Genomic DNA, 18,251 nt, shown 5'->3' with positions numbered 1-18,251 from the left:
ATGATTTCTTACTTTTGTTTCATTAAAATAACAATTTGTCAATAGTACAAATTAACTATTCTACTCACACCCCCCAAAACAAATATCAATAAGTATATAAATAACAATTACCCACAACCCCAAGTCACCCCACACATAATTGGTGTCTTTCCCTCCACGGTTTCACTTGAGGTCAGTAAATAAAGTAAGTATGTCTCAGCAGGACTCCTCAGTGATGTCACACATGGAGATAGGATTTACTGTAAGCTGTAAACATGAACCTTACAGTACCTTGTAGTGTGTCATGCAGCAACACAGTTACTTTCTTCTTTCCTCTCTTCCTACCTTCCTTCCTTCACTTCCATTCTTCCTGCCTCCCTTTCTCTCTCCTTGATCACATCCATTACTCTTCTTACTTTTCTTAACTTGTTCCTTTTACTTTCCTTCCTTGTTTTTTACCTTTTCTCCTCTCTTACCCTTGCTCATTCCTTCCACCTTCTCGTCTTTCTTTTCTTTTACCCTTTACTTTTATTCCTTCCCTTCTTAATTTTTGCTTTGCCTCATTTCACACTCCTCCTTTTTCCTTTCACAGTTCTTCATCCTCTAGCCATGTTTGGATTCATGCTTGCATCCTTCTTATTTCCTCTCTTTTTCTCTCATTCATTTCTTAATTCTTTCCATCCTTACTTCCATATTTCCCTGCCTTTTTCTCTCCTTCTTTCTTTCTTTCTTTTTTTCTTACTTAATTTGATTGTTCCTTTGCTTCCAAATTTTCTTTGTCCTTTACACATTTCCATCCTTCTTTCTTTTTCTTTCTTCCTTTCTTCCATAATCTCCCTCCTTAACTCCATTCCTTCGTTCTTTTTTCTTTCATTTTTCTTCTTTCTTCCTTTCTTCTCTCCATCCTTCCTTACGTATTTCCTCCATTTCTCCCATTCTTACCCCTTAGCATCCTTCTTTCGTCCACTGCTTGATTCCTTCCTTCCTTCCTTTCTTCATGCCATTTATTAATTTTTGTAATGGTCTTTGGCTATTTGTGTAATAAACCTGAGGTCAAACGGACAGAAACTGGCACACGCTCCCAGCATACAGGATTAGATATCAGCAGCTATACGCCACACTTCAGAGCCGAGATGCTAAAGTGTGTTTACTGTACACTGCATATTCTGTCACTTTGCGCTCAGAAGCAAAGCGTCACGGAGTGGCCTCCGTTTAACTCCGTCACCATGACAACCGCAGTGGCCCGCCGAGTGTTAACCTTCATCTGTAACCTCACCGATAAACACGGGCCACATTTGCATTTCCGATGTACCACCTCTCTCCTCATAGCCCTGCTTCCCATTGACAAGTCTTAAGGATCTCTCTGTCTTTTTCCCTTTCTCTCTCTCTCTCTCTCTTCCTCTCTTTCTGTCCCTCTATCTCTCGAGGTTCATTTGTTTGCTCTGTTTTCACTTTCCACTCCTGGCAGCCTGATTGAAATCAGTTTTGTTAAACTGTCTCTCCTTATCGGGCGCCATCAGAGGATCCGATTGCCTTCTTCTCGTCTACTTAAACTGACAGGGCTCTTTAGAGGAGCCTGCCAAGCGGAGCATGCAAATCATGAAAACCCCCCCCCCCCTCCCGACCCCCATGCGGAGACGATTTCTAAAATTAGAGACCTCGTTAGGTTACCCTTTCATACGATAATTAAGTCACTGTTTTCTTGGTTTCCGTCTTCAATATGGTAACAGTTTAACTTTTACTCCGAAAGCTCCACGTCCTATTCGTTACTTATCAACTTGCTTTACGAACACCGGCCATACACAAGACAGCAGAGTAAGTAAGGAATAAAACACTAGTGCTGTTATAAGACGAAATCGGCAGCAAGGTGGTGTGATGTAACCCGATGTTATGTTGGGTTTTTCATTTTTATAAATATAACAGTCCACAAGTTGTTGTTGTTTATTTTTTAATTTTTTACACTAAACTCAGTATGTTGTGTGTCGAATGATTTAAGCCCATGAAACTATAACTAACTATAAGCGTCTCTGAGCTACAAGAAGGAAACTGAAAACACAATGTCTTGGTTGATCCGTTATATTTTGTGTCATGTAAAACAGTTGTGTATGAAGTATGAGACCTGTCCTATCAAGTCAGATTTTAAGTTTAGGTTAGGTTTAAGAATAGCTTTGGGCTACGGCCTATAGAGTGCAAATCCAATATGAAATGTGTAAAATATTCAATTTTATAAAAAATCTGTTGATAAACCTTTATTTTCCTGATCCTTCAGCAGTATTGGGAAAAAGTTTTAATTCCAAACATTGTTTTAAAACACTGGTAATAAACACTATCCATTAGGGATGGGGATCACCAGGGACCAGCCAATAGAACGTTATCATGAACCCTAGGCGCCAATTCCATTCGTATCGAGTGTCACTATTTTCTAAATATCCCAATTATGTATATTTAAATAAAATAATAATAATTTAAATTCATGAATTTGTGTGTGTCTCCAGGGTGTACCCCGCCTCATTCCCTAAGTCCTCCAGGACCCATGTGATCATGTAGACAGAATAAAGTGGTATAGACGATGAGTGAGCGAGTAATTTCAATCCTAGATTCAATTCTTTGACGTAATAGAAAAACATGCTTTTTGCCTTTAAATCCACACGGTGTTGAAGTTATTTTTAGGGTTAGCAGGGAAATCCTGGTGTCAATATGAGGCTGAGGGTTCCCTCTGTCTTACTGCGTCTTATTCAAATATATTTTTAAAAAATAGGAGATATAATAATATGATGAACATGATATAGTAATAAACCTTAAACAAAAAATAATCTAAAAGTATGCAGAACTCAAATCACCCAAAATGTGTATTTGATGTGACAGGCTCATATTTTATCTTAAGATCATTTGTTCCTTAAAGGGGCGCTGGGTCGAGAACTCACTCAACAGTAGAGTATGTGTCCTTAGTTAAAACAGAGCGCTCGGGTCACGACCGAACCCGCGTCCTCTGACCACCACCGAGACGAGCTGGTGAGCTGCGATCACGATCGCGCAGGCGTGTGTATCACGGACACAGCCTGGCTCACGAAACGCCACACTGGGAGGCGAGGGAAACAAAAACCCACTTTCACACTCTGTTGAGTATTCACACTCGCCCCAGGTGCATTTTGTCACTCACTCCTCATCATGCACTCCTGTAAGTGTTAGATTGTAGGTTTTTGGCCGCTCTTGGGCTTTTTTTTTTCATATTTTTTTTCTTTTTCTCTGTGTGAAGGAAATGGCTCTAACACATCCGCCGTCTCCGTTTCTCTTTTTGCCTTTCTTCGTCCGCAGTCCAAAGCCAGAACCTGGTGACAGACAACATCTCGGTGGTGGAGGGGGAGACGGCCACTATCAGCTGTCGAGTCAAAAATAATGATGACTCCGTCATCCAGCTCCTGAACCCCAACAGACAGACCATCTTCTTTAGAGATGTCAGACGTAAGTAGAAAACACTCTCTCAGTCTCAGCCACACCAAAACACACACACACACACGGCACACACTTTCTCTTTCTAGTCTGGCATGTCTCTCTAAGAGATGGGTTCCATTTCCACGAGGAGGGCTCTGAGAGCATCAGACTAATTCAGTATGTTTTCGAGGACAGCTGATAGAGCGTCACAGCTGTGTGCCAAGGGCACGTTGTTCTCCGTGGCCTGCCTTGATCCTCCGTGATCTGGCTCAGAACTCTCCGGCACTCGGCGCAGCTGCGCTCGTTTCATCAGAGCCGATGCCGCCGCGCCATCTCTTTCTCCTCTGAGGCGAAATTAGCCCGAGCCTCGGTGATGGTTTTCCTTCAAAGATTTGAAATAAGAAGCATATTAAAGTAGCATGAAATCCAGTCAGGCTCAATCAGGCATTCACTCTGCAGTGTTTTTTTTTTTCTTTTTCCAAGGATAATGCTTACTCCTTTCTCCTCATCCTCACATGGATGAATGCTTCTAGTCTACAGTCTCATAAGTGCAGCCTGCATTTTTTTATTTTTTTTAACTTTTTTATATGAGATCTGCTCATTTCTTTTTTAAACGCATGTCTCTGTAATGATCCCTCCACTCGTGGAGGTGGTGCCAGACTGAGTCATTGTACCCACGTTCCAGCTCGGTCTGTGAGCAAAGAGAAGAAGGAGAGGCTAATAATCACACCCTCACTCAGTAAATTCTTCATGTGGATCGCACGTCTGTTCGGCTGTCAGTTCGTCTCCGGGCTCCGAATCATTAGAGGAGCTCCGAATCCATGCCGCATGGCGCCGAGAAGGCCGTCATTATTGCTCGACGCCTTAATAAAAGTTTGATGGGCTCCTCTCCAAATCGCCATGACCGGTAATCAAAATTGATTGCTGCCATTTAGAAGGAACGGCATGTCTCCCCAAGGCCTGGAGGATTAAACCTGCGAAAACAATACAAATTAGATGCGGAAGAAGAGCAGCCTGAGGAAAATGAGAGCGGGGGAGAAAGTGGGGGAGTGAGCAAGGGAAGGGGCAAGAAGAAAAAAAGGGGGTCGAAGGGAAGAGGAGAGCGAAGGAGGGAAAGGGGTCAAGGGAGAGTCGGAAGAGAGGGCAAGGGAATGTGGGAGAAAGGGTGAGAGAATGACTGGGAAGTGAAGGAGAAGGGTCGGGGGAACGAGAGGGAAGGGGTCAAGGGAGAGCGGGACAGCATACTATGGGAGTGTGAGAAAGAGCGAGAGAAGGAATGAGAGAGGGTGAAAGAGTGTGAGAGAGAAAGGATGAGTGTGTAAGAGGTGATACGGAGAGAGAGAGAGAGAGAGAGAGTGGAGGGATAAGAGTATAAGCAGACAACAAATAGTTAGAGAGAGAGAACGGGCTAGAGACACTCAGAGAGAGAAGTAAATCCGAGAGAAGGAGCGAGAGACAATTACCCGTAAAAGACAAAGGAAAAAAGGGCGAGAGGGAAGGGCTAGGAGACATAGCAATGCAGGTGAGAGGCAGGCCGAAAGCGGGACAAGAGACAGCAAGAGAGAATGGGATGAGAAAGAGAAAGCGAGAAACTTTGAGAGAGAATGAAGTGAGAGAAAAGGGGTGAGAGACAGTAAGAGAGAACAAGGTGAGAGAATGGAGGCGACAGGCACAGAGAAAGACTCGAGCGAGAGAAAAGAGGTGAGATACAGTGAGCAGTTTATTTAGACGGGGGTATGCTCCTTATTATCTACAGTGGTAAAGAAGACTTTAGACTTTTTTCATTTTTTAAATGATATACAATACATTTCCCAATGTGTTTACATTTATTATTAATAATATAAAAGATTTTCTTTTCATTATCTTTACTTAACATCTTTTTTAAGTCTTGGTTTGAGAGAGTGAGAGAGAATTTTCAAACTCAGAGTTCAGTTTAGTTCTACATACACAGTAGGGGATCACAGTTTAAAAATTGAAAAAGGAAGACAACGAAACCTATAAATCCCTAGAACAGAGATTGTGTAAACACTCTAAGCTACAGGAAGTAGAAATCGAAACACATTTCAGTGTGATCTGTCCAAAATACCACCAGATTTGACTGGAATATTTCCATAAATTCACAGTCAAAATCACAATCTTTTCCTCTCTGAGCACTGAGTAGAAACCAAGATGTGTTTTAGGAGAACAAGATGGACGTGCTCGGCTGGCAGACACTGTTACAGTACATCCACTCTGTAGCATGTGATAAACGCTGATCACTTCCAGTGTAATTTAATCTAATCTGATCTAATTCTAACACTATCTATGCTATGTCATTTCAATTAATTAATCGATACTTCTTTCTATAATACACCTGCTAATGTCTGTTCATTCTAGTGTTTTTTATTATTATCGGGTGTGCCTGATGGTATTCACAAATGCAGGATTGGGCCGCAAATTTTGCACACACCCCAACAAAACATACACTATATGAACAAAAGTATTTGGCCAAACCTGCAGTGGTATTGTAACCAAATACATATCCTTTAATATTGGGTTGGTCCTAATTTTCCAGCTATAACAGCTTCCACTCTTCTTGAAAGGCTGTCCACAAGAGTGTTTCTGTGTGAATTCGTGCCCGTTCATTTTATAGCGCATTTATGAGGTCAGGCACTCATGTTGGACGAGAAGGCCTGGCTCGCAATTTCCACTCCAGTTCATCCAAGAGGTGCAGTCAGGGCTCTATGTTAGGGCCAGTCAAGTTCTTCCACACCAAACTCATCAAATTTATAGTCTGTACTTGGTGCACTTGGGGTACAGTCATGTTGGAATAGAAAAGGGCCTTCCCCGAAATAGGCCAAGGGCCATTGTCCAAGATGTCTTGGTATGCTGAAGCATTGAGATTGCCCTTCACTTGGGATAAGAGGCCTGACCAAAACACCTGAATTAAATTATCAACAGGTTTGGCCAAGTATTGTACTTTTATCCATATAGTGAATATAAAAACTTTCACCAGGTCTCCCAAGCAAAATGGAAAGGAAAAAAACCCTAGAGACAAAACCCTTTTGTGATTTATGAGAATCTGTTTGGTGGTACCTGTGCCAAACCACTTTGCTCCCCTATTTCCTAGCGCTCTCTTTCTTTTGGTCCGATCGGAGCATGAAAGGCTCGAAAAACTCTACTTGGTTGGTCAAAATCATGTTGATCCAAAATAATTCACACCTTTGAAAATAGCTCTGTATTCTGCAAAAAAATTACTTCATACTGTAGACTATAATGGGGATTTGTAGAGTGGACAGACACTGAAAAAGAAAAAAAACACTTCGGTGCCACTTTGTGAGAACTGCCATCCTGAGCTCAATTTTTGAAAAACACATGAAACTTGACATCCTCTCTAGCACCTATTGGTTCCTCTGTATTAAATAAAAGTATTACAGAGCGCCAGTGGCTTTGATGTTTATGGATACATTCTCTGTGCCTGTGAGTTTTGTGTAAAGGGGAGGAGCAGCTGCAGCAAGCCACGCCCACTCGACTCACTTCCTGATATCACAGTCATATCTTTGTAAACATAATGCCTAGAAACTTAGCATTTACGCTAACTACAATATCCCCCATTTTACATTTTCTCCAGGAACTGTATTTAGTTGTTATACTCATATTTTATTCCTTATAATTTGTTAAAGATAGCCCGTGTACATGCCCTGTTATTTTAATTTGTTATGGCTTTGTTGTTAATAGTTAACAGCCATGACAATAAAGCACTCTGTAACCCTTTGAGAAAGGGTGAGGGAGAAAATGGAGTGAGAGAGGGGTGGGAAGGAAAAGTGAGAGAACATGAGTGAGAGATTGAGAGAAGGGGTCAGGGAGATTGAAGGAGATGCGCGTATAAGACATCACCTCAGCAACTATCAGCTATTTCCTCACAAAGAAAGTTGCTCTCGTCTCTCGCTCTCTCTGGGAATTCCTTTCTTCGCCATTGTGTTTACAGCCAGCATCATTTCAGTTGCAGGCCTCGGCTCAGCTAGATGGAGTGCGGAAAAAATGTGAACTAACTGTGTTTTTTTTCTTTCTTTCTGTCTTTCTTTCTTTCTTTTCTAGCTGTTTCATCATCACACACTCTTCTGCTTTCTGATAACACAAACGCGAGCTCTGTGTGTGTGTGCGTGTATGTGCGCATGTGTCTTTAGGCTACATAATGTTATGAATGGAAATGATTGAAGAATAAATACAATCAGATTGACCACAGCAAATTAAGGAGAAAGCATTAGCTCGGAAAGGCCATTATTTTGGAAGAGATTCAAATTGAGCTTGTTTGCAGCTGCTTTGTTTAGAAAACGACTCCGGGCTTTTTTTTTTTAAGAAAGGTTAATAGCGGACAATCAGAGGAACGAGCAGAAAAAAATATTTTAAGCTGATTATTTTCCTCGTCGTTTTAGTCTTGCAATGAAGAATGTTATAATCACTATATTAGTTATGAGTTATGACAATAAAATAATATAAAAAGAAAAATTGGGGTTAGTTGCACCAGGTGTGATTAGCTAAATTTGTTGATAAAAAAAATAAAAAAATCAAATAATAATGATAAGAATACTGTAGGCAGCACAGTGCCTTTGTGGATAGCACTTGACTGTATATACATACAGTCATATATATATATATATATGTGTTTAAACATCTTAGCTGCAGGTTCATTATTATGGCCTGAGTGAAAACCAAAATAAATAATTATTTTCAGTTTCCTTGAAATTAAAACCAGGATTAAATAATGTCCTGAATGAAATCCTGAAAATGTAGGCATTCTTAGTTACAAATAACAAATATATAACAAATAAAGAAGGAACTGGTGTCTCATATACTTTAAGAGGGCATTTCATTTATTGTGCAAAAAGAAACAGTCAAGGAAAATCACAAAGAAATGCATGGGACTGTTTTCTTTATCCTCTGATATGCAGTCAAACCTTGGATTGCGAGCATAATTGGTTCGGGAAGCATGTTTGTATTTTAAAACACTCGTATATCAAAGTGATTAAGAAATAATGGAAACACTGATGATTTGTTCCACAACCCAAAAATATTCAAAGAAAAATGATCAATACAAAAAGTAAAAATAAGACAAATTAACCTGCACTTTACATTTGAAAAGAATCCTGACAGAGCAGTGTTTTTGTTAGTGTACACACAGACACACAATAACGGTAACACTGCTCTGTTGGGAATATTCTTTAACAAGAAACCTCTATAATGACACTCGTGCACGCACACACTGACAGAATCGCTGCTTTCTGACAGAGAGAGACTCTGGATCTTTAACAAGGAACCTCTCCAATGACACTTGCTTTTACACTCGAAAGAGAAGAACCGTTGGTTTATTTGTGAACACGTGACGCTTCGGCAGACAAACGCATGTGTACTACTCAAATATCAAGACCTCGCTCATTTATAAACTTAAAATTTATTTAAAAATTTTGCTCGTCTTGCAAAACTTTTGCAGACCAAGATTCGACTATAACACTTCTATTCGGATGGGAGTGCATTCTTCAAGATGACTCTGTCCTTATTCAGAGGGGACAAAGCTTAGTTTAATGGTTTCATGAGGATGTAAAAGTGAATGTAAGATCTTCTATTATGGTATTGATGGTTGCCAGATATTAATTAGAACCAATTAAACACGCAAAAATTATGGCATTTGTACAAGTAAAGCCGGGATGCACTACATTTTGCTGGTTTTCCCTTTAAATCGTCACCTGTTTGGACATGTATTTGGTTAAATAAAAAATTAAAAAAAACTCCGTTCTTGGCTTAATCAATTCTGATGTGTCTTTTGTACAGGTTTGCTACTTCATATTTTAGAAAATCAGTACAGGCGAGTGGGCAAGATTAACAAAAAGGGGGGGAAGCGTGAAAATTCTCTGCGGTATTAGAGATAGCTCAGTGGGAGAAACTAAACATTTTAAATTTTCTAAGACTCTTGGGAACTTACTCCACACACCAACACCCACCTGACTGAGAAGAGCTCTTGGATCACAGCTGAATTTCTCTTTGTCTTTCTTCAGCTCTCGTTCTCTGTTTGGTCCCGCTAGCTGTCTTGCGGTGCCAATTATGGATTTGTCTTGCGTTTGGAATCTTTCATGGAGAATGAGGAGATAGAAAAGGGTCAGATTCATTCTTGTTCACCAAAAAAACACCTCATAACATGCGAGGAGAAAAACAGCCTAATACTCGAGTGTCTCCAGCTGAAATCCTCCATGCTGGGTAGGCCGAGCGGCTCTGAGGCCTTATCGCACCGGCTGTTTGTCCTTGCTTTTGTCGTGTCTTTTACCCAGACGCTCTTGTTTGTTTGTGTCGCGCTGCACTGTGCCATACAGAGTCGCTACCTCAGTCTCTTCAGCTTAATCATAATCAAAACCTCAGCAGACATCCACTTCTGTGGCCTGCCAGCATAGGTCAGGCTGTCTGTTCCAATTCCCTTAGATTGTTGTCAGAATAAGACTCAAAGCATTGTAGAGTAAAGCACAAAAAACAAAGCCTGCAAATGTAAAGAGAAAAATAAGGAATTCTGGAGGACTCGGGTTGAGGCAGTGTGCTCTCAGTGGGATATTCAGTGCCAAGCTGGGCTTCATTCTCCTGCACCCCTGCAGAGAGCTGGACAGCCCCAACACGCACCTCCATCCTCCTATCGCTGGGGGACCGCCACCCCGTGGCATTCTGGGATATCACGCAAGCAGCATCATCTGTCAGGCCAGGACTGTCAAGTCAAAAGCCACCCTCACAGCATGAGATGTACCATTGTAGTGTAGATCTATTTAAATAGACTATTATCGCTAAGCAGATAATAGATAACCTATCCAGCTAGATAACTTCTAGTAAAGTAGTTCATGCAGTCAAAGTTATCAAAAGATACCATAAGAAAACCATTAAGATAACCATTAAGAAAAATACTGAATGCAGAAAGATAGAGAACAAACTTTCCCACAACAAATAACAGCATGTAATGATGTGTTTTATTCCTCTTATACCTCAGTAATGTACTAATATGTAGGATTTATAATCTGACCCTAATTACAGGATAAAGCGGTATAGAAGATGAACTCACTGTTTTATCAGCGGTTTCCGTTCAAGGTTACCATCTCCCCAGTCACTGCTGTGCAGGTGAAAACCTGTTACATCAGATCATTTGTACTGTAACTGCGGTGCGAGCAAAAATCAATGTCCCAATGTGATTTTCGGAAATTAGTGTGCAGTAATTTTTTTTGTGGTCTAAAGGCGTACCTGGTGCCTAAAGAACTCACAGACGAGAATATATAAAGTAGCATGGATATCTGCAAACTAAATTTGGACAAATACTATAAGGACGGTGAAAGCGTCTTAAAGAAAATCATTACTGGAGACGAGACATGGATTCATCACAATGAGCCTGAGAGTACTGTAAACAGCAAAGAATGGGACAGTAACATTCTCAAATGCCAACCAAGAAATGGTTCAAACGTCAACCATCAGCTGGAAAAACCCGTGCTTACAGTTTTCTGGGATTCTCAAGGGCCAGCATTAGAACATTAACAAAAAAGGTTGAACAATCAACAGTGCTACAGTGGGATGCCCATTGTGAGTCTTCTGTCCACTCTGTCGACACACTCTAAAAACTTTGTTTTGAGTGTTAAAGCATCCTCCCTATTGTCCTGATTTTGCTCCATCTGACTTTCACCAGTTTGGTCTCCAAGCCCCCTTGAAAGCAGCCCTATAAGAGCAAAGATTTTACTTCTGATGAATTCTCATGGCTCACAGCTCAGCCTAAAATATTTCTTAATGAGCAAATACATAAGCTTGTTGTCAGATGGATGAAGTGTCTTAAAAGGCAAAGAGATCATGTCAAAAAATGGTGTAGGTAAATAAACTTTAAGTTGATTCTAAATAAATTCTACATCCAGAGTGCAGATAATTTTCGACTCACCCTCGTAAATCATACATAGCAGCTATAAACAGTTTCTTCCTTATCAGGTCTCTCTCTCTCCCTCATTCTCTCTGTCTGTCTTTCTCTCTGAGATATATTCCAAATCCTGCTTGTCATATTACAGAGAAAACAGAAAGCCTTTCATCCTAAAGACAGCTTGAGCTTTACATCAAAAACACTAAGACTGAATAAAATCTTCTTTCAGGAGTGTTAAACATCTTACAGGATGCTTGACCAGAGCAACATTTTTCTGTGTTACGGAGTTATATAACCACATTTATTAATGTATGTATTATTAAATAATGTGAAAGTCTGTCTGTGCATGTTCGCGTAAACTAGATATTACTGTATGTTACTAAACATCAGCCAGCATCAGCACTATTGTTAAAGAAAATTAATCAACCAATAGAGAATTGTATTGGACAGTGCAGTAGTTTAACTACCAGTTAATTACCTCTCATTAGTTACACAAGTTATTTCAAATTTTTATTGAATTATTACTGTACGGTTTACATTTACATTAAGTCCATTGGTGTCTCGTGAAGCGAGTAGGTGAAGGTCGTTGCTGATTGGATGGTCAGGGTTTGAGCTTCCTCCCCCCACCGTCGCCACCACCAGGTCTCCACTTTTGGAGCAAGGTTCTTAACTGCAACTACTTAAATGCACAGCAACTGCTAAAATGTATATGAATCAAAGCCCAAAGCTCGGCACTAAACCTAAAACTGGGTGGGTTGCAAAAGGAAGAGCATCATGTGTAAAACCTGAACCAGATCCTGCTGATCAAATGACTTAATGTGATGATCCTGGAATATAGGAACGGAAGGAACATTTTTCTATTGAAATACAAGCTGCCCAGTCGTCTTCTTCTTCTTTTACGCATTTATCTATTATTATTATTATTATTATTATTATTATTATTATTATTATTATTATTATTATGGCATTGTGGCTTAGTGGTTAGGACCACTTCAGGGTTGGGGGTTCAAATCCCACTTCCTGTCCTGTATGTGTGTGGATATTTGCATGTCGTTTCCGTACTTTGGTGGGTTTCCTCCCACTGTTTCGTCTAAGTCATGTGGTGTAGGCTAACTGATGTTTCCAAATTGCCCCTTGTGTATGAGTGTGTGTGAGTGCTTGTGCACTTGAGCCCTGCTATGGGTTGGCACCCCATCCCGGGTTGTTCCCTGCGATAATCTCCAGCCACAAACGTTCCTACACAGGATAAATAGTATAGATAACAGATTAAAGGATGGACAGGTTGGTGGATGTTTTATGAGTTGACCCTGCCTTTTTGTAGAGCGAGGTCCATTTCCATCATCACCCCTGACTCCTAAACCCCACAGCCTGGCGCACGGTCCTGACATGGACCTTTCTGCTATCCCCAGGCCTCATATCCCGTCCCCATTAGAGCTGACATTGCAGTTATTCATGTATCCATAACGCTCTAATTATTGCTGTCTCTCCACCTGACGCTCCGTCACAATAGATTACAAACTGCATTGGCCGCTTGCCCCTTATCAGTTTGCTTTAATCCCCCCGCACATTCCCAATCAATAAATTAAATTAAATCATTAGCGCCTCCCTGCCCTCCCTCTGACAGCCAGATTCCAGCTTTCAAGCCGGCCACTCTAATTAGTCCCACATTATTCTAATAGCACATAAAAGACATGCCACATGGGGTGGAGGAAAAGGAGCTGGAGCTCAGATAAGTCTGCAGCGCAAAGAAGGCCCTGTGCTTTACACTCTGACACTCTCGTTCACCTGAGAGCTCGTGCGCATAAAGCTACACACCCGGGATGTTTTATTTATTTGTGTATTCGTCTGAAGATCACACCAATCCAAAGACACGATCAAAGGTGAGAAAGACGTTTTCTCCTCCAGTGCTGGCACCTCATGTCAAGGCTACGGGCCATGGGAGAGAAGGAAGACTGACACAGAGAGAAGAAAGAAATACAGACAAAGAGGCTGGTTAATCCAGTTCATGTGCTCTGGATGGCTGAACAACTGCAGGCAAAGTGTGTGTGTGGGGGTCATGCTTGGAAGAAAGGATTGGAAGGAAAAGTAAAAAAAAAAGTCCAATCATACTTAAGCACCGATAAAGACGTCTTTCTTTATTCCACAGCCCAAATAGCTGTAGAACACTTTGGGATTCTTTTTCTCTTTTGGGCTATAAAATTTAAAGAGCATGGTTAACCAGCTGGAGCCCAGGACAATCAACACGCCGCTCTATTAGCATTTGCTCGCAGGAACTCATCGGCCCAAAAAGCTCTAATGATGACTGATTATTTCTTTATTTATATCCCCTGGATACACATATACATTAAATATATTCCCGTTTCTCTTTTCTCTGGCGTCTTTGATTTTATCCAGTGCTGATGAGAACATCTCTCATTGTCATGAATGTTCTGCAGGAATTTATTCGGCGGTGGGGGGCATCCTTTTATCTCTCTCTATTTTTCTCTGGTTTGTTCTTACTATTTCTCTCTCGCTCCCTATGCCCTGCGCTTGCCTCCATCATGTTCAGCGTGAAAACAAGCCTAATGGACTCCTCATTATTCTTGGGGGAGCGGACTCAGAAAAAGTTTGTTTCCCCGATGCTACATAATTAGGAGCGAGGCCCTGAACTTGATTTGAAAACCACGAAGTTGTGATCAGCATGTGCCTCTTACTAGAACTTCCTCCTTGAGGGAGAAACGAGGTTGCTTCTGCTAAATTGACTGAGCGAGGAAGTGTCTAGTACGTTTGACAACCAGTAACACATGGACACCTATAGTCACACAGTGCTCTTGCTCACTCAGACGATAGGTAGGAGGTTTTAAGAAGTGAGCCAGTCACGTTAACACATTTCAGTTCAAAGCTTTAGCCACTTCTAGGACAACATTTAAATATATAGATATCTTCTTCTAAGGCTACTACTACCTCTCGGGAGCCGAAGACTATCAAGTGTTTCTTCTGAACCTCATGATGCCAGCCGACCGCATCTGTTCTAACTGCTGCTCACGCTCCGCTTGGGGCGGTGTAACACACTCGGAGGACAACGCTATCCACTCCTTCCGCGAGCTCACAGACGCCCCTGATTAACTGTAGAGCTGTAATTAATGTGAGAGCACTAAGTATCTCTCGTCCCTCCCCTCTGAGAGATCTCGGCCAATCAGCTGCGAGAGGCTACAGCATCACCCAGGAATTGAATTTGCGATCTCCGGATGATAGGGCGAGCACTTTATTACTGGATTTTGTACAGATTGCAGTGATCTTAGTGATGCCAGTCAGAAACGATTCCATTATCAACCATCAGTTTGAGCGAACCAATTAATGATCGATTAATAATCAGTTTAACCGCACAATGCGATGGTTCTTGAACTCGTTGTTCCTGAAAATCTATCCCAATGCCATTTATTATTACTACACCCAGAGTACATTACACATACATCGACTAGAATTACTCGCATAAGCATCTATTAATAAATACAAACATTACAAACACCAGACAGCTACCAAACTCAAGTATAAGTGTCCTTGTAGGTCAACCAGTATATACCATTGCACACATACTGCTTGTGACTAAATTTGCATATCACCTTTCCGCTGCACAGCAGTTTCCTGAGGACACATTAAAAAATGCAACATGACGTCTATCAGGAATTTCGTAACCATAACCTCTGATTGCTGTTTTTTTTCTAATCGATTGCTTGAAATGCACAGGAAATCCACGATCATCATTCATAATAGGCGATTGTCCCATCAGTAGTCTCAAGTGTCCTGTCAAGTCTCCCCTCGCTTGGTGGGATTCCTCCGTTTTTCCTCCCACCGTCCAAAGACATTTATATTGAGCTAATTGGCAATTTCAAGATGCCCGTAGTGTGTGAGTGTGTGCATGCTTGTGCCCTGTGATGGATTAGCACTTCATCCAGGGTACTGTATCTCCCTCGCCTTGTACAGGATAAACAGTAAAGTAAAGTATGAGTGTGAGCATGAGTACTGTAATATTACTTTACACCATAAAATTAAATTCGGCAACATAAACAAGCATGAACTACTTAAGTTGTATAAATTTCCTGTTTTTATTGCATATTAGTTTAAACCAAACTGGTGAATAATATGATGTGAGAATTTACTGATAAACAGTACGTCTTATTCTTTATTTCAACACCAGTAGGTCTTTTTATTATTATTATTATTATTATTATTATTATTATGGCTATTTTAGTAATTTCTAATGTTATTAAAAATTGTTATTTAATTATTACAGTATTAATTATAATTGGTCACAATTATCCAACTAAATGGGCTTTAATCTAACACCTAGGAGTCATTATAAAAAAGTCTAAATAACTTCCTCAAATCTACCTGCAGTGTTCCTTAAAAATGAAACGGATGAAATGAAACAGTGTTTATGTGATTTCAAAAGGTTTTGCATTTACATTTTAATGCAGTACGACCGTGGGCGGAGAGTTCAGGAACAAAAAGCTGTCGTGACTCCAGTAAATAAATCTGCGAGTACATATTTGCCTGATATGCATAATTAATCTGAGCTGTGATCATAAAGGTGTCTGCTGAGGTTTTTTTCTTAAGAGTCTCGTGGGTGCGAAGAGTTTTAAGAGTCACAGGTTTTATTGCTTTTGTTGCTCTTAGTCGATGGTGCCAAGTGCGTAGCTCTTTCACAGGATTAGCCATGTAGCTCTCTGCTATAATGATTCTGCAACAGGAATAAAAAAACAGCACACTGTCCATGTCATATATCAAGCTGGTTTCTGGTTCCATAGAAGCAGCATTTTGGTGAACCAGTTTCACCATTCAAACATCTCTTTAGTGGTAGGAACACACATTCACACATAATCACATGCTTATTTTATCACCCTTAGGAAGAGTTAATGTAAACATACTTATTAACCAGAGTACCACTTTTTTCTTTTAGGAAAAACTGTAGTTTATGTTTGGTTTTCCTTGAATGGACCAACCAAAGTTAATTACTCTCACTTTAGTTAAAATCATGTAAGCTATGCATACAAATATAGTGTCCAGTTCCAACATCTTTGAATGTTTTTCGTCCGCCCAAATTTCGAGCAAACATTGTACTTTATCATTTCACAGCCACATTTGTTTGTGTACGGTGACGGAGTTGAATAGTTATTGCATCACTTCCTCTATTGAGAATGATTGCTAACACATGGCCCGCCCACCGTGCTCAGGAACACATGAATCGTTCACCAAAATCCACCTCTGCTAGTGGTCCTGGGGTCGGTTCCCGAGCACGAAACGATTGCATTCTTACTTGACTTAAATCAACTGTTTTTGGAGACAAGTGTTCTCGGAAACGATTCCCAGACCTCAGTGTGAAAACGACCCATCACTTAAACCGAGCATTACACTAAGCTTAACCTCAACAATTCAAAAAATGTACACCCATGTTATTATATTGCAAGTGGACACTTGGTCTGAAGGTCTAAACAAATTTCCACACACAGAAAAATCAAGGTGTACAATGATGTTTACTTCCTTAAGATGTTAAGTTTGCTTATGCTTTTTCACCCATAGTCTCTCCCTCTCTCTCTCTCTCTCTCTCTCCTCAGCCTTGAAGGACTCTCGCTTTCAGCTGGTCAACTTCTCAGACAACGAGCTGCGCGTGGCCCTGTCCAACGTGTCTCTCTCGGATGAGGGCAGATACGTGTGTCAGCTCTACACGGACCCTCCGCAGGAGGCCTACGCCGACATCACTGTGCTGAGTACGAGCCAAACACACATACACAAACTCTGCCATCCATCCTGCTGGAAACAAACAGGCTGCAACACACCTCTGTCCCTGAACATGTCCTTGTCTCATTCGTTTTAACAGCCTGAGGTTCGGGGCACAGCAGTAATGAAGCAGCATCGCAAGCTGTGGGGCTTCATCATGTTTTATCAGAGCAGTGTTTATGAGCTGTCATAGCTGAGAAAGTTCAACACATATTTGGTTTCCATTAACAATGCCGAAGAATCATGAGACTTGGCCTGCGTCTGTCTGCGTTTGTTATAACGAGAAGCATTTTTCTTATAAGAGTATGCTCTTATGCTAAAAATACTTACAGTATACACACTAGGACTAGGTGGTAGAGTTTTGCAAAGATGAGCATATGCTAAACTGAGCATGAGCATCACACCTGAAAAGCTTGACAGAAGCTCTTGCATGCATGCAGTTTTGAAAGTGTCACAAGTAGTTATTTGAGTGAATATGGTAAAAATCGTAACGGTAAAAACGTTAAAGCAAAATGCTGCTTTAGTGAAAGTTAGAAAGTGTCTAAAATATATATAACGCGTGGATTTTTGATTCTCGTGCAGTACTGTGCAAAAGTCTTGAGCCACCCCTTATTTCATCATATTTTGTTTCCAAGGAGCCAGACCTTCTTGTATTTTAATGAAGTCTTCAGGAATAGTTCTCCAGGCTTCCTGAAGGACTTTTTGGCTCTCATTTTCAGTCCAGTCCCTGCACCTGAATAGTTTCAGAGGAAAGTTTTTGGTTTGTTAAGCCACACAGTGACCTTTAAATAACTCAAGCCTTAAAAAGCATCTGACTTAAGGCATGAACTAGTGAGAAACCGGTGCAGATGTTGACAGATGTTCAGGCTGGTGATTAGTATACCGGTGATGCTGAATGCTGAGTGGTTGGAACAGACGAGAGGGGAAATGAGGTCGCTGCTGAGGTTGTTACATAAACAACCAATTTTTTAACTGTATCTTTGGGCACTTTCCAGCCTGTTGCAGTTAAACATTTGTTTTTTGCATTTAAACATTTCTATTTTTTACATGTTATATACATAATTGAATTTAATTGATTTTAATTTAATATAAAAAAATTGGAATGACTGAAAATTTTTGCACAGCGCTGTACATCAAAAGATATTAATTTAATTAACTGTTATTTATGTTCCAGGTAACA

The 18,251-nt window shown here is 40.6% G+C and overlaps 1 protein-coding gene across 6 annotated transcripts in view; it reads left to right on the top strand.

Annotated features, from left to right (window-relative positions):
- cadm1a (cell adhesion molecule 1a) overlaps positions 1-18,251 on the top strand; it is a 346,104-nt gene that overhangs the window by 266,450 nt on the left and 61,403 nt on the right. For all 6 annotated transcript variants that reach the window (XM_053478294.1, XM_053478290.1, XM_053478289.1 and 3 more), the window contains 2 exons: positions 3,295-3,441; positions 16,909-17,061. In XM_053478294.1, the coding sequence (XP_053334269.1) occupies positions 3,295-3,441; positions 16,909-17,061 (300 nt within the window). The remainder of the gene's footprint in view (positions 1-3,294; positions 3,442-16,908; positions 17,062-18,251) is intronic.

This window comes from Clarias gariepinus, chromosome 19, assembly GCF_024256425.1.
Source record: "Clarias gariepinus isolate MV-2021 ecotype Netherlands chromosome 19, CGAR_prim_01v2, whole genome shotgun sequence".
Lineage (NCBI taxonomy): Eukaryota > Metazoa > Chordata > Actinopteri > Siluriformes > Clariidae > Clarias > Clarias gariepinus.
Note: the sequence above shows the minus strand (reverse complement) of the source record. Positions and strands in the feature narration are given on the sequence as shown.